Below are 15430 nucleotides of genomic sequence, written 5' to 3'. Positions count from 1 at the left end.
TCCAAAACCAAGACAGAAATCACTAATCAGTAACTGCACTTTTTCTCCTGAGCCCCATACTGCTTTGATGTTCTCAGCAGTGTTCCTAGAAGCTGTTTGTGGGAAGCATAGGATTGGAGTGGAAGTTAAAATCCACTTGGCATTTTTAATTTAGGGAATACTGTTTTTTCTTTTATGTCCTTTTTAAATAGTATTAATATTTAGGGGCTTCTGGTTTTTTTTTGTTTTTTTTTGGGGGGGGGGGCTTCTGTTTTTAAAAATATGTTTTATTGATTTTTAGAGAGAAAGGAGGGGAGAGGGAGAGAGAGAAACATTAATGTGAGAGAGAAACATTGATCAGCTGTCTCCTGACAAATCCTGACCAGGAATCAGGCCTGCAACCTGAGCACATGCCTTGACTGGGAATCGAACTGGCAGCCAAACCAGCAACCTTCTGGTGCACAGAACGACGCTCAACCCACTGAGCCACACCAGCTAGGGTTGGGGCTTCTGTTTTTAACTCTGAAGTTCAGGTTGATTATGTGAGCTGTGAAAGCATGGATTTTCCGTCTTCGTGAGTTTGTGCTCCTGTTGAGGAAAACTTAAGAAACTGGTCCTGTGAGAACATAAAGGAGTTTGTAATCTCCTCCCTTTACCCCAACATGTAATCAGAAAGTTTCAATCCCATAGCGAAGTTGAAAGAATTGTACAGTAAACATACAGCCGCCATCTGGATTCTACCAAAAAGAATCTTGCTGTATCACCTGTCTATCCTCAGTCTGTCTTATTTTTTTTTACATATCTCAAAGTTACCAACATCTCTACACTTGTGAATGTTTCAGGGTGCGATCATTAGGTAGAGCTCACTGTTTATTGGTGCTTCTCCTCCTCCTCCTCCCCTTTTTTGGTAAAATTTACATACAATGAAATGTACAGATCTTAAGTATACTAATTAAGGAGCTTATCAAATATACACCGGCGTCATCCAAACTGCTATCTTGGGCTAGTGCTGTTAATGAGCTCATTTTCCCTGGACAGGAGAGGACCAGGCCACTTCCTGAGACTTTCCCCAGCCTTCTAAGCACTGTCATAACGGTCGCTTTTTTCCGGGCTCCTGGGTCAGGCCCTTCGTCCGCTGGGTGAGAGCGTGGCTTGGTCACTGGCAGGTGGTGCATGAACAGGCCTTGGGATCAGCCTCGGCTAGGCTTACATCCCAGCTTTGTGCTCGCCAGGCAGGACCTGGCGCCTCTCCGAGTTCTTGTTTTTCTCTCCTGTCAAATGAGAACAATACTTACCATTCCTTATGGTTACCGAGAGGGTGGGCAGAAACCATTCAAGTACTCATTCATTCAACACTTACTTATTGAGCCTGCTCGGTGCCAGGCATGTTCCTGGGCAGTGGGGAGACAGCAGTGAGTAAGGCAGGCCTCTTGGAGCTGATGTTCGAGTGCAGGAGTTAGACAACACACACACACACACACACACACACACACACACACACACTAAAACGCCAGGGACAGGCGCTATGATGAGAAGGTGGGGGTGGGGGTGGGGGGGGTTGTCTGCTTCAGACAGGAGCTCAGGGAGACCTCCCAGAGAAGGTACCCATGGATCTGACACCGGAAACATGGGAGAAAACAAGCCAGGCCGGTGTTGTTGGGGAGAACATTCCAGGCAGACGTTGCTCTTGGGAAACCAGCACAGAGCCTGGCCCGGACTAAGCCCCGGCCGGCCCCTGCTGTTACCGTGACGACTCCTGGGTTGTTGTTGGAGTTATCCTTGCTCTCCGAGGAGGTGGGTGAGGAGGAGTGTGAGGGGAACGGTCCTTCCCCAGATCAGGCCGCTGGGCTGTTTCATTTCCCTGCGGCGGCCCCCGCGGAGCGGTGCCAGCACAGGGCGGGCGTGGCCTTTGCAGGTCCGGCGTGCCAGCCACTGACGGCCGCTCGGGCCTCTCTCCGCAGTGCCCGTTCATGGACGAGCGGATCATGTGTTTGCACAGTAAGATCAAGAGCCAGGCCCTGGAGTTCCCAGACCAGTGAGTACCGCCCGGCCGCCCCCGTCGCCTCCCGCCCCGAGCCCCCAGGGGTCCCGCGTGTCTGACTCTCGGACTCCTGACGTGTCTCTCGCCCGCAGGCCCGACATCGCCGAGGACCTGAAGGACCTGATCACCCGCATGTTGGATAAGAACCCCGAGTCGAGGATCATGGTGCCCGAGATCAAGGTACCCGCGTCGTGCGTGCGTGCCGGCGGCTTGGCCTGCGTCGTCCTCTGCTTGGATTGTGTGGCTCGACCCCGCCTTGGCCAGGCCCCTCGCCTCACATCCACAGCGCCACACCCTCCTTGGCACCGCTGCCCTCCCCCGCGCGGGAGGAGGAGGATTGGGGGCTTGTGTTGATGTGACTGTGTAAGTGGGATCTGCTGCCCGCTGAGCAGCTAGCACTCCCATTGGCTTGGGCTGATGGCATTCACCCACCCTGGACCCGACCGACCAACCGGGACCTCTTCGTGCTCCACACCCCGGCTGCCAAAGGCCTGGCCCTTGCCTTGACCTTGCCCATCCTTTTGTGAGAAATTGCAGGGAGGGTGGGAGGAAGTTAGTGAACAGTTTGACACCCCTCCCCCCCCTTCTCCACCCTGGCCTACTGAATTCCACCCTGTTCCAGAAAGCACTGTTAGGAGACACCCCCCCCCCCCACACACACACACATACACACTTACCCCCAACACCCCAGCCAAGGCCACACGCACACACCTGGCTCGTTAGGAAATCTGCAGACTTGCTTCGGGAACCCCTGTGCACCTAGCTAACTAGCATTTGAAGAGGGGGAAGCCCAAAAGGTGACCGATGAGGGCTTAGACCCTAGGGGTGTGTAGGAGGGGCCAGGCCCCTGCCTGGGTCCTCTCTGTGTTGTGCCCTTCCAGCTGGTCTGTGGTCCTTGTGCCTCCCCGAGCCTCTGTGTGTCCTTCTGTGCAATGGGGGGATGCTGCCTGCTCGGAGCTGAGCTTCCCAGGCGTCAGGAAGAGATGCTGAGGAGCGGATGGGTGCTCCTCGGGCAACTGCGGGTGGCAGATGCCAAACGGTAGTCGCTTCCGCCAAGACCTGGGGCCAGATGGAAAATCCGGTCCGTGCACACCCCCCGCCCCTCATAGCTCCCTCCCATTCTCTGTCCCTCGTCTCTTCCGCGCTTCCCACCATCTCGCTCCCTGCACCCTCGGCTTGGCTTACCCGCTTTCTTGCATGTCTGGCCTCCGGCCACTGCCTCTCCCCCCGTGCACCCCTCCCCTGGCTCCACGGTCCCGCCTCTGGGAGCCAGCCCTCACCCCTCCTGTCATTCGTTGAAGCTGCACCCCTGGGTCACGAGGCACGGGGCGGAGCCGTTGCCGTCGGAGGACGAGAACTGCACGCTGGTCGAGGTGACCGAAGAGGAGGTCGAGAACTCGGTCAAACACATTCCCAGCCTGGCGACCGTGGTAAGGCGGGACGAACCACTGACCGAGAGCAGGGACAGAGAGTCGCTGGGGCCGGAGGTGGACCCTGCCAGGACAGGCTGAGACCCAGGCAGGCGTCAGAGAAGCAGACGCTGGGCCCGAACGTCAGGGGATGGGGATAGCTGGCTCTGCCCCAAGCCCACTGCCACCAGCCTCTGGGCCTCGGGCGCACATCAGGCCCGGGGCCCGTATCTCCTGGCCTCGGTTCTGTCTGCAGCCACGTCCCCATGTACCATAGAGAGGGGTAGCCCCCCTCCCAGGATCCCACTGCCCCTCCCAGAATTCCTGCTTTCAGAGCATGTTGGGAACAGGAGAAGGAAGACCAGGGCGGGTGCCAGGGATGGAGCTGGGGTCTATGGGCCAGAATTTTCACCTGGTGCCTCTCCAGTCTCCAGAGCTAATGGCTTAGCTCCGTGGTTGGCAAACCGCGGCTCGTGGGCCCCTTGAGTGTGGCTCTTCTACAAAATACCACAGCCTGGTATGTTGAAGAAGTGGCGTTAGAAGAAGTTTAAGTTTAAAACATTGGGCTCTCGAAAGAAATTTCAATCGTCGTACTGTGGATGTTTGGCTGTGTTGACTAATGCGTTTGCCGACCACTGGCTTAGCTCATCTCACGTCTGCCGTGTGTGAGCTCCCAGCCAGCAGAGGGGCTCCCGCTTCCCACGCTGCAGAAAATTCTTCCCGACTCAGGAGGGTGGAGAAACCCGAGTCTCCAGCCCCTTTTATGGCCTCACACTTGCGTCCTAACCCAGGAAGGAGGAGCCAGAACGTGGAGTCCTCAGGCTCAACCCCAGAGACTGGGAGTCACCCACTTGCCAATCCCCTACCCATCATGGTGCCTGGCTCCAGGTGGGAGACCGGGACCCTCGGGGACCTGGATCCAGGCAGCAGTCCTGTGACAGAATCCAGCTGGCCACCCCCAAAGCCCTGAGCTGTGTTTGGCCAGCACCGGCTCCGGTAGACAGGCAGGGCCCTGGGCTCCGGGAGGGGCCTCGAGTGACTGCCCCTGTAGGAGCCCAAATGCTGGCTCCTTCTCTCCAGCTTTGCACCTCTCCCCCCTGCTTCCTCACACACTTTCTCTCGCCTTCTCCCAAATCCTGAGCCCCTTAGTGGGCATCCATTCACACCTTCCTTTTCCACCCCCTCCCCCCCTCGCCTGGAGCCTCTGCATGACCTTCACTGTTAAAAACTCACCCACGCCCACTCTCTCTTTCTCATCCACCCACTGCACCCACCCGATGCCCATAGTGGGGCAGGCGCCTGGCATCAGGTCCCGGGGCCCACCGTGGGTGATTCTGTTCCCGGCTTGGGGTGTTCTTGGGAGTAGGTGTCTGCCCCTGAGTCTGAACTGGTCCTTGACTCTTCAGGAAGCACTTGAGTGGTTTCTCAGGCCTGGGCTGGGAGCAGGGGTACCGTGACGAATAAAACCAACATGGCACCTGCCATCCTATAGGGGCATACAACCAACAAATAGATGTGCTATGTAACTGAGGGGCCTCGAGATGTATCTCTAAGGGGGGACGTGGGCCAGAGGATGGGTTGAGAAGGCCACCAGGAGGAGAATGGACTTGGAGGATGTTTTCTCGGTGCTTAACCCTGGGGCAGGCGTGTCTCCTCGCCTAACACGCAGTCCCCTGAGGAAAGGGCATCCTTGCATGTTGCCGGTTAGGGATATGCGATAGTAAAAATCACTGTGAAAAACAGCCTGGCCGTTCCTCAAAACATGAAACCCAGTTACCATGTGATCCAAGAATTTCATTCCTGGGTCTACACCCAAGAGAAGCGGAAACATTTTGTGTGGAAAAACATGTCCACACAAAATCTTGGACACGTGTTCATAGCAGCATTGTTCATAACTAGAGGCCCGATGCACGAAGATTCATGCAAGAATGGGCTTTCCTTCCCCTGGCTTCTGGCACCACATTTGCTCCGGCTCGGAGCTGTCTTTCTGCCTTTGCTCTAGCCTGGAGCCACCTTTTCCGTCTTCCCACGCTGCCCAGAAACCCAGAGCGGCTAGGGCCGTGTGGGGACACCTGTGTCGTTGCCATGGCCGCTCAGCGCTTGCATATACAAATTAACCCGCCATCTTTGTTGGGTTAATTTGCATACTCACTCCTGATTGGCTGGTGGGCATCGTGAAGGTACAGTCAATTTGCATCTTTCTCTTTTATTAATGTAGATAGCTGAAAATTAGAAACAGCTGAAATGTCCACCAATCGAATTACTAAAGAAAGTGTACGTACATGCGAAGGAATATTATTCAGCCATGAAAAGGAACAGAATGCTGATACAGCATATTATAAACCTCAAAAACATTGTGCCGAGTGAAAGAAACCAGACACAAAAGGTCACATGCCGTGTTGTTCCTTTTACATGAAATGTCCAGGAGAGACACGTTCAGAGACAGAGCAGGTTGCTGTATGCCAGGGACTGGGAGGCCGAGGATGTGGGGAGTGACTGCTCACGGGGACAGGGTTTCTTTGTGGGGTGAAAGAAATGTTCTGAAATCCTAGAGTGACGATACAAACATACTGAACACTGTGGAATTGTACCCTATGAAATGGCGAGTTTTATGCCGTGGGAATTACATTTTTGATTTTTAAAAAAGTGCAGCCCCCTTATTCCTGGAAATCAGTAGTTGGGGTTTCATAGGTGTGGTCTTAGATGTAGGACCACCTCCCCGAATGTAGAGGCCTGGCCTTGCAGACGAGGCAGGTCGATGAGCCGGGAGGGCACATCAGCAGTGGCTCAGGGAGACTCAGTCAGTCCCCAGGGCAGGCCAGCTCTCCTGGAGCACAGGGTCCCCGACTTCAACATCAGACCAAGGAGTTGGCAGCCAGGGAGCCGTGGGAGGTGTCGGGAGTGGACCCATCGGATTGGCGATGGCTTTGGCTGCTGTACCCCACATGCCGCCCAGCGTCTCCCAAAGGCCAGAGCCCCGGGAGCCGACAGGGAGCTGGGGGAGAACGGACGAGGGAGTTGGCGTGAGGGAGGGTGTCACTGGACTCCCACCTCCTGGTGGCTGAGCCTCCGCGTCTCCCCTGCAGATCCTGGTGAAGACCATGATTCGAAAACGCTCCTTCGGGAACCCGTTCGACTGCAGCCGGCGGGAGGAGCGCTCGCTGTCGGCGCCCGGAAACCTGCTCAGGTGAGTGTCCGCCTGCCTCCCCGCAGCTGGGGCCAAAGGCACAAAGCCCCGTGCAGCCCACTCTGCCCGGGCCCATCCCTGGAGCGGTGCCGGCTGGAGAGACTCGGACCCGGGCATGCTGGGGAGGCCACAGCCGCCCGGGCACCCTGGCTCAGCCGGCCGGCCGCCTTGTGCTCATAGCGAAGCCACCGGAAGTTGTACCTTTCTCAGGGGAGTTTCTCTTCACCTGGAGAGCTCCTGACCATCAGAAAGCACTTTTGTGGCCCAGAAGCAGGCGTATCCAGCCCTGTGCTGGGCGAGCAAGCCAGTGTCCCCCTTGAGGGACCCTTCGTGTCTCTGCAGAGCAGTGTCCTCATCATCGCCCTGGCAACAGCTCTGCCAAGCTGGTCTTTGGGGGTCTGAGTGTCCCAGGGGCGGGGGACGGGCATCCCACGGACCCCACCTGTCCCTTCTCACTTCCCTTTTCCCTCCCCTCTGGCGGTTCCAGCAAAAAACCAACCAGGGAATGGGAGCCCCTGTCTGAGTCCAAGGTAAAGCCTGCCTGCCTGCCTGCCTGCCTGTGCAGTAGCCTCTGCCGGGGCCGGGGGGCGGGGGCAGCTGCAGAGCACGGCACCCCCACCCTGGTGGGCGGCGGACACGCCTTCCTGCTGCACCCAGGCTCACCGTGGGCCTCTGGACCCAGGCTGAAAAGGAGGGTGCCAGCGGCTTGGACCCAACGGCAGGCATGCATGTGAGCTGGGCTGCAGGTGCATGGCGCTCCGCCCGGAATGCCCATGGATTCACTCATGTCCTGTGAGCCAGCTCAGGACCTGTCAGCGGCATCGGGGCTCTGTCCCAGGGCCCTGTGGCCGCCCCTGCTCTGGGCCGACCAGGCATGCTGCATCTGTGGCTCTGCCTGCTGCCTCTCCAGCATCCGCCCTTTCTATGATGGTTCAGACCTAGGAAGTAAGTCCCCTTTCCCACCTGCTGCAAAGCTGTGTAAGAGCCCTCTGCCCCCCGGGTGGGTGTGGGCCATCCCTCCTGCAAACACAAACCCGGGTCAGTGTTAGCACCTCCTAGGACAGGCGAGGATGTCTGTCCCTGTAAGACCGACGTGACAAATGGCACCTTTTCTGCCACTCAACTCCCGGGGCCTGGCAGGGTCGCGGCTCTTCCCACCGAGCCTGGCCCACCACCTCAGCCTCAACTGGGAGCTCCACGCAGCCATTTCTGTGGTTTCAATGCAGCTTTATTGACACATAATTCACATACCGTACAATTCACCCGTTTAGAGTGTATATTTCAATGGTTTTTGTTTTTAAAAGGCGAAAGATTTGTACGATCTGAAGAGAAACCAGAGTATGGTTTTTGTTTTTATATACACACTTTTATTGATTTCAGACAGGAAGGGAGAAGGGGAGAGAGAGAGATAGAAACATTAGTGATGAGAGGGAATCATCCATTGGCTGCCTCCTGCACACCCCCTACTGGGGACCGAGCCTGGGCATGTGCCCTGAGCAGGAATCGAACGGTGACCTTGTTCATAGGTTGACACTCAACCACTGTACCGTGCAGGCGCAGGCTATTTTTAATTTTATTATTATTTTTTTTTTACTTAATTTGAGAGAAAGACCGATGTATTGTTCCATTTATTTACACATTCATTGTTTATCCTCGTATGTGGCCTGACCAGGGAATGAACCTGCAACCTTGGCATATCGGGACAATGCTCCAACCAGCCGAGCCACCCAGCCAGGGCCCAGGGGTCTGTAGTGTGCTCGCCGAGTTGTGTAGCCGCCCAGCTCTTCCAGCCCCCGGCAGCCACTAATCTACTTTTGGCTCCCGTGGGTCTGCCTGTTCTGGATACGGATGTAAATGGAATCACACAGTATGTGGCCTTTTGTGTCCGACTTTCTCACTCAGCATCATGCTTTCAAGGCCCGTCTGTGGTGTATGTAGCAGGTGTCAGTGCTTCGTTCCTTTTTACGGCGGAGAAATACCTCATTGTACGGAGAGGCCACATTCCATTTATTTATCTGTTCATCTGGTGACGAACACTGTTTGGCCACCGCGGATGAGTAATGCCGCGGTGAATGCTCTTGCATTCGAGTGGCAGCTCGCTCTTTGTTAGGAGTTGGCTCAGATGGAATTCTAGGAGTTGGCTCAGATGGAATGCATTGGCCACCCATACATAGAAGTCGGGGCTTATATGGTAATGCAGGAGGAACGCTTTTGTGTGGGGATTATTTATGCTTCTCCAGGAAGGCGAAAGCGGCGGTTGGCAATCAGAGCCAGGCGTCATAGCCTGTGGGGCTGCCTCGGTCCTGTATGTCCCTCCTGACCTTTCTCTTCTCAACCTCAGATTTAGGGTTTGCCTCCCGTCCGTGTGCAAGACTGTCGTTTTCAGCCTTTTACTTTTAATGAGATCAAAATGGCAAGACATCAACAGTCTGAAACGGGTCCAAAGGGCTTTACGGCCCCTTTATTCTCTCAGCTGCAATCCCAGCAACACCTGGGGGTTACCTGCCCTTGCCCTCAGCCCACAGGTGGGGTCTTGGGTTGTCCAAAAGGTCCAGCGCTCTGGACCCATAAGGCATAGTCAGTCATTGGAGGCGTGGTCCCAAGTCCCATCTGCAGCAAGACCAGCCAGTAACCCAGGGCCGGCTTGGGCATTGAGGGACAGCCTCCTCCCTGGGAGACTTGACCCTCTTGTTTGGCAGAGACATAAAGCCAATGAGTGGTGTTTTTTGTTTTTTTGTTTTTTAATATATTTTATTGATTTTCCACAGAGAGGAAGGAAGAGGGATAGAGAGCTAGAAACATTGATGAGAGAGAAACATCGATCAGCTGCCTCCTGCACTGGGATGTGCTCACAACCAAGGTACATGCCCTTGCCCGGAATCGAACCTGGGACCCCTCAGTCCACAGGCCAACGCTCTATCCACTGAGCCAAACCGGTTTTGGCAGTGCGGTTTTCTTTTGACAGCTGGTTCCCGAAGGCTGGCTGTGTGCCAGGCCAAGCCCAGGCGGCCCTCACTGTCCCCAAGAAGTTCACCTGGTGACAGGAGACACGTGTCACGGTTCCTGCCCTGCAGGAGCCTATAGCCGAGGGGGAGGGCCGTCCAGATAGCCAGCACCCTCAGTGGACATGCTGCGGAGTGGGGCCCAGGCGGCACTTGTCTGTGCTGCGATTTTAGGTGTCATGCACACGGGTTTGCACGCATGTTTATGGTTCCTTGCTATTGTTGGCACATGACGCTGGTTTTCCATTTACAGAGGGGATCCAGTCTCCTTTGAAAACTGTCTCTAAGGCCCTTCGGGACTGGGCGAGGCTGTTCGAGACCAGCTTTGGCCCTGCGAGCTCGGCGGGCTCTTTGGGAGTGAGCTTGGCTCTCGGGGGCTTGTCTGGGCTCCTCGGGGCTAGGCTCCGTGACTTGGGACTGGGCTCAGCTGTTTGGCAATAGGCTCTTCCCTTGGGACTAGGTTTAAAAAGAAAAGGAAAGAAAAAGGAAATCGTGTCTAAGTGAGAAGGGGAGAGAATCTAGAGGAGGAGGTTGTACAAATAGCTTAGGGCCTGCAGGTGCTGGTTCCGGGCTGTGCCAGCACTGCCCGCTCTTAACCGTGGTTTTCTGTTTGGTGAGCAGGAAGCGCGGCAGCGAAGACAGCCTCCCGGGGCCCGACCCGCCCCTCGCGGGGGAGGAGGAAGTGCTCTTGTGAAGGGCGGTCGGCGTGTGGAGAGCTGGGGGGCCCTGGGCCCCGGCCACCGGACGCGCATGCACCCTCTGCGGCCAGACGACGCGATGGAGTAGCTGCCGGACGCCCGTGACCTCGCATGCTGGGCGTCTCGCCTCCAGGGCTGCGCACCCTGCGTTTCCATAGCAGCATGTCCTACGGAAACCGAGCACGTGTGTAGAGCCTTGCCGTCATCTCTGGTTGTTTTTTTTTCCTTTTTTTTTTTTCTCCTTTGTTGTTTTTTAAAGGGGACAAAGAAAAAAAAACAAAACCCAACAACCCACAAAACACTCCATGACATTGACCTTGGCCGCTGGCTGGCTCAACAGGCAAGTGTGAGGAGTTGCAGACCCAGAGCCACATGCATTTTGGGACAGTTTTGCTTTTTAAAAACGTTTTTATTGCCAAAAATCCTTCGTTGGGAACCCAGAACCTCGTCAGATATACCGAGAGGACGTGTGTGTGTGTGTGTGTGTGTGGGGGGGGGGGGGTTTGAAGAGGGTGAAAACCTGGCTGAAAACTCAGAAGGCGTGGCCTGTGACCACAGAGTGAGTGAGCTGCGACATCTGAAAGGGAGAAGAGTGGACGAGCTTTCTCCTGCAAACCCCAAACCCCAAACCCCAAACCACACCACCTTCCAGCACCGTGGACTCACGGCAGCGAGGCAGGGCCAGCCCTCAGTAGCTGCGGGGAGCTTGGATACAACCTATTTGTAAGAAGGACTTGAACATTTTTTTATTTTTACTTTATTATTTTATTTTATTTCTTCGTGTGACTGGAATTGTCAGGAAAACAGAAAGGGCTTGATGGCGAATTGTTTCACTGAGGGGATTGTCAACCCTAAAGGGCATTCGTGGTGGTGGCGGCGGCGGTGGTGGTGGAGGGAGAAGTTTTGCTTAAAGGACTTGAGTGCATACGGGGAGGCGGCCCAGCTCTCAGCAGATCTCTCGTCCCGTTACAAAAACATCAGGGTGAAATCCTCTACTTCCGTGGAGACTCCATGGCTTAAGAGGGAACAAACAAGCAAAAACGGTCCCTTCTCCAACCAGCCTGAACGCCAGAGTCCTTCAGGAACCAGGATCTAGTCCCCGGCTTCAGGCGGGTGATGGGAGTTAGAACCCACGAAACCTGCGCTTGTAAATTAGCAGCTTAGCTTGTTGATAGCCTGTGTAACTCTAGACACGGAACGTTTTGTTTTCCTCTTAAACGCTAGCTGAGCATTGTCCGTAGTGAAACAGTTTATCCAGTTTCCAGAGGGCCGGTTAAAAAATGGTTTCATTCGACCGAGACGCAGACCATCGTCCGTAGCAGCAAAGCTCTGTTAGGATGGACACGGGGAGAACCCTGACACCCCCTTCGGGGAAGGCCGTGGGAATCCAGAGCTCTCCTCAGGGTCCCCGGAACCCGGGCTCGGCACAGGACTTCCCTTCTGCAGTCAGGAGCCCAGAGAGAGAGGTTTGTCCTTTCTGACCTCCACCTGGTCCTGGGCAGTGGGGCTGCAGTCCCAGCGGGACTTCTTCCAGAGCCACGTGCGGGTGACGGTGAAGGTCAGGGGTTAGGGAAACTGGGAGGACTTTGTCCTGGGAGATTTCCTGGTGCTTTGTGGAACCCGGGGAAACACTACCTGCTTTCTGTAGTCTCTGTGCGGTCGGCCTTGGTATGAGGACATTTGGAGAGAGAGAGAGAGAGACAAGACAGGCAGACAGGCAGACAGACAGACACAAGCAAGGACTGGTGCCCCTGCCCAGCACGTCCTCAGAGCCCAGGAATTCTTGGCATCTGTAGATCTTGAACGTAAGCTCTGGACTGTCTGTCATTTGGCCAGGCTTTTCTCGTGATCCTATAACAGTACAGAATGAGGAACTGCTGGTTTCCAAAGAGCAAAGGACACCTGTCCTGATGGAGGGCCCTCTCGCCTGTTTGCTTGCTGCTTGTAACCTGGCACTTCCTCCTGCCCTCCCTCCCTGCTATGACTGTTTAGATGCCTGGGCCCCACCCCTTCCGGGAGCGGGTGGGGCCTGGTGGGTTTGTAGCGAGCACCTTGCTGTTGTTTGTCTCAGCTGGTTCGTGTGGACTCCGGCCTGGCGGCTGGCGCGTCCCACTCAGAGCTTCTGCAGAACTCCTGTGCTGACACAGCCGCACCGGGCAATGCCATCTCTCCCCGCGACCCTCGCATGGCAGGATTCACGTGTGGAATGCCAGCCATTAGGCAGCACCCATTTCAGCGGTGGGTTGGGGAGGCCCAAATTCATGACTTTTTTTTTTTTTTTTTTTTTTTTTTAAACAAAGAAACACCAAAGAAAGCTGTGGAAAGGGACTGGCTGCCACCCCCAGGAAGCCTAAGCAGAGAGGGCTGTACCATGAGGTGTTAACTACCATCCCCTTGGAGCACAAACGTTGGTTTTTCCAAAACCGGCTCTGGGGCGGGCGAGGGGAAGCCATTAGGAGCAGCGGTTTCCGGTGAGCCAAAGGCCGCCCGTCCGTTTCTCCCATTGCCGGCTCGTCTGTGGGACCGATTGGGTGTAAGCAACCTGTGGCCTGCATCTGGGCCTCGAAGGAAGCACAACTTTGCCATCTTTTCCTCTGCCCCATTGTATGCCTCCCCTCCCCCCGCCCCTATTCCGCTGGCTCACCAGTGGCTCCCATAAAGCCTTATCTAGCCCCTTGTCGGCACTGGGGGCCCGAGAGGCTGTCTCCCCGCTAGTCCGGCCTTTCCTGAGAGTTAGGGCTCCTGTCCTCAAAGCCTTTCGGGACCAAGGAGGCTCATAACCTGTGCGTTTAGACACACAGGTTCGACCTGCCACTCACCCATCTTCCCAGGGGGAGCTTCACGTGGCCAGGGGGGAAGAACCGTGACCTCCAACTTATTTCTAAGGTGCTAGGGAAGGTTCCAAGGTCGTCGGTCCCCATCTTCCCTCCAGCTCTACGGGCCGAGTTTCGTGGGACTGCTGACTTTTCTATTCTGTGATTGATTTACTGCCCGATGTTTCCGTTTCATTCCTGATCCTTTCTACTATGCATTTTTCCTTTTATCAGGTGTACAAAGTTAAATACTGTGTATTTATCACTTAAAAAGACATGAACTTGAGAAGAAGAAAACAACAAAACAAATAACAAGCCTTTGGTGTTTTTTTCCACAGATGTTTAAGCTTCTCTGTAAACTTGAAATAAACAGCCAAAATGGTGCAAAGCCGGCCTCCTTGGGATTTTTCTGTTGGTCGTTAGATCAGCACTCTTGTCTAGGACATCTGTCCTTACGTCTGTTTTCCTTCCTTAGGTCGACGTGAGGTCAAATGCCAGGTCAAGGCTAACGTGTCCAGCATTACTCATCCCTAATTTAAGCGTGTCCTGGTGTCTTGCTCAGAGTGTGGTCCCCAGACCAGCAGTGTCAGCTGCACTGGGAGGTGGATTAGAAATGCAGACTCCCAGGCCTCGCTTACCCAGGATCCTCAGGTGGCTGGTCTGCACGCTGAAGTTTGAGAAACACGGCTCTCGCAGGCAGGCGATGGTTTGATTTTTCTGGCGGAGATCAAACAGGTGAGCAGCTGCGGGAGCAGTTTTCACGAGACATCAAACAGCCCAGGGGGTAGGCATGTTACATGACACTTCACAAGGTGGGTACTGCTAACCCCATCCTATGGGTCATCGCCTTTGCCCGAGCCTGTCGTCAAAGTCAGTGTTTTACAGCGTTCCCATCGCTGCCAGTTTTCATGGCGTCTGGTTTCCCCGGACGAGAGGCTGGGGGTGCCTTCTTGGGTGTGCACCTCCGTTTTCTGTTACCAAAGGCAGCGGAGGAAGCCTGAGAGCTTCCTGTTCCATTGCTGCAGAAATCCAACGTGGAGACGCTGGCCTCTAAGAGCCAAACGCAGGTGTTGCCATTAATTAAAGCCCCTGAGAACCCGGGAGCGGATGGGCCTGGTGAGCTTGCATTGAGCACCTTGCTGTGGTTCAGTGGAATCTGATGAAAGCTAAAAGAATGCGTGCAGGTGCATCATTTCGGATGCGAGGACCCCTTCTTGAGAGGCAGTGCCATCAGGTGGGGACGTAGCTGAACCAAAAGGTGACTCTGGTGAATAAAACAAGCAATGCCATCCCCAGCTGTCACCCCAACTGGCCCTAGCATTCTCTGCACTGGGAGGCGAGAAGGAGTCTCCTCCACTCCAGTAACCATCACTCCTTAGCCTGCAAGGTTAGAGGGCATTCCTAAGAATTCCAGCTCCATTTGAGCTGTGGGTTTAAGTGGGCATTTTTCAATAAAAAGGTAGCACGTACCAGAGTTTTTTTTAGAGGGGTTCAGTAAGCCTTTTTAAAAAAAAAAAAAAAAAAATACATTTTTATTTATTTATTTATTTATTTTGCCGGGACCGGTTTGGCTCAGTGGATAGAGCGTCGGCCTGCGGACTGAAAGGTCCCGGGTTCGATTCCGGGCAAGGGCATGTACCTTGGTTGCGGGCACATCCCCAGTAGGGGGTGTGCAAGAGGCAGCTGATCGATGATTCTCTCTCATCGATGTTTCTAACTCTCTCTCTCTTCCTCTCTGTGAAAAATCAATAAAATATATTAAAAATAAATAAATAAATAAAATACATATTTTTAATTGATTTTAGAGAAAAGGGAGAAAGAGAAACATTGATGAGAAACATAAATGAGTGAGAAACATCAATTGGCTGCCTCCTGCATACCCCTACTGGGGATCAAGCCTGCAACCTGGACATGTGCCCTGAATGGCATTCAGCCAACTGAGCCGCACCAGCCAAGGCCAGGAAACCTTCCCCAAAGTAAGAAAAGCCCAACTTGGTCATTTTCCCCAACAGAAGCAGGGCCCTTTAAAAATGAACTGCTCCTTCAGTGCTCGGAAATGAATACAAGACAAGGGGGAGGGCCAACTGCTTTCTTTGCGGGAGACCTTGAACACCTGGTGCAGAATGAAGTCAGTGTGAAGGCTAAACCAGAAATAGCTTCATTAACATTTCACACCAGTGGCAATGGAGGTGGAGGTGGAGGTGGTGCTGCTTCTGGTCGGAAGCTTCTGGAAAGCAAACGGGGTAGGGGATGGGAAGAGAAGCTGTTGTCATGTTACATAAAATGGTGCCCCCTAGAGTG

The 15430-nt window shown here is 54.5% G+C and overlaps 1 protein-coding gene across 7 annotated transcripts in view; it reads left to right on the top strand.

Annotated features, from left to right (window-relative positions):
* Window positions 1-12619, top strand: part of CAMKK2 (calcium/calmodulin dependent protein kinase kinase 2) — a 46566-nt gene extending 33947 nt beyond the window's left edge. For 4 of the 7 annotated variants that reach the window (XM_084868043.1, XM_084868044.1, XM_084868042.1 and 1 more), the window contains 6 exons: window positions 1941-2014; window positions 2113-2200; window positions 3322-3450; window positions 6516-6616; window positions 7104-7146; window positions 10240-12619. In XM_084868043.1, coding sequence (XP_084724169.1) covers window positions 1941-2014; window positions 2113-2200; window positions 3322-3450; window positions 6516-6616; window positions 7104-7146; window positions 10240-10404 — 600 coding nt within the window. In that variant the 3' untranslated portion in view covers window positions 10405-12619. The remainder of the gene's footprint in view (window positions 1-1940; window positions 2015-2112; window positions 2201-3321; window positions 3451-6515; window positions 6617-7103; window positions 7147-10239) is intronic. The other 3 variants (XM_084868046.1, XM_084868047.1, XM_084868048.1) reach the window with 3 other exon arrangements.
* The last annotated feature ends 2811 nt before the right edge of the window (window positions 12620-15430 follow it).

Source organism: Pipistrellus hanaki (genome assembly GCF_964339955.1).
Source record: "Pipistrellus hanaki genome assembly, chromosome: 19".
NCBI classification, from domain to species: Eukaryota; Metazoa; Chordata; class Mammalia; order Chiroptera; family Vespertilionidae; genus Pipistrellus; species Pipistrellus hanaki.
The sequence above is the reverse complement of the archived record's forward strand: the minus strand, read 5'-3'. Positions and strand labels throughout refer to the sequence as shown.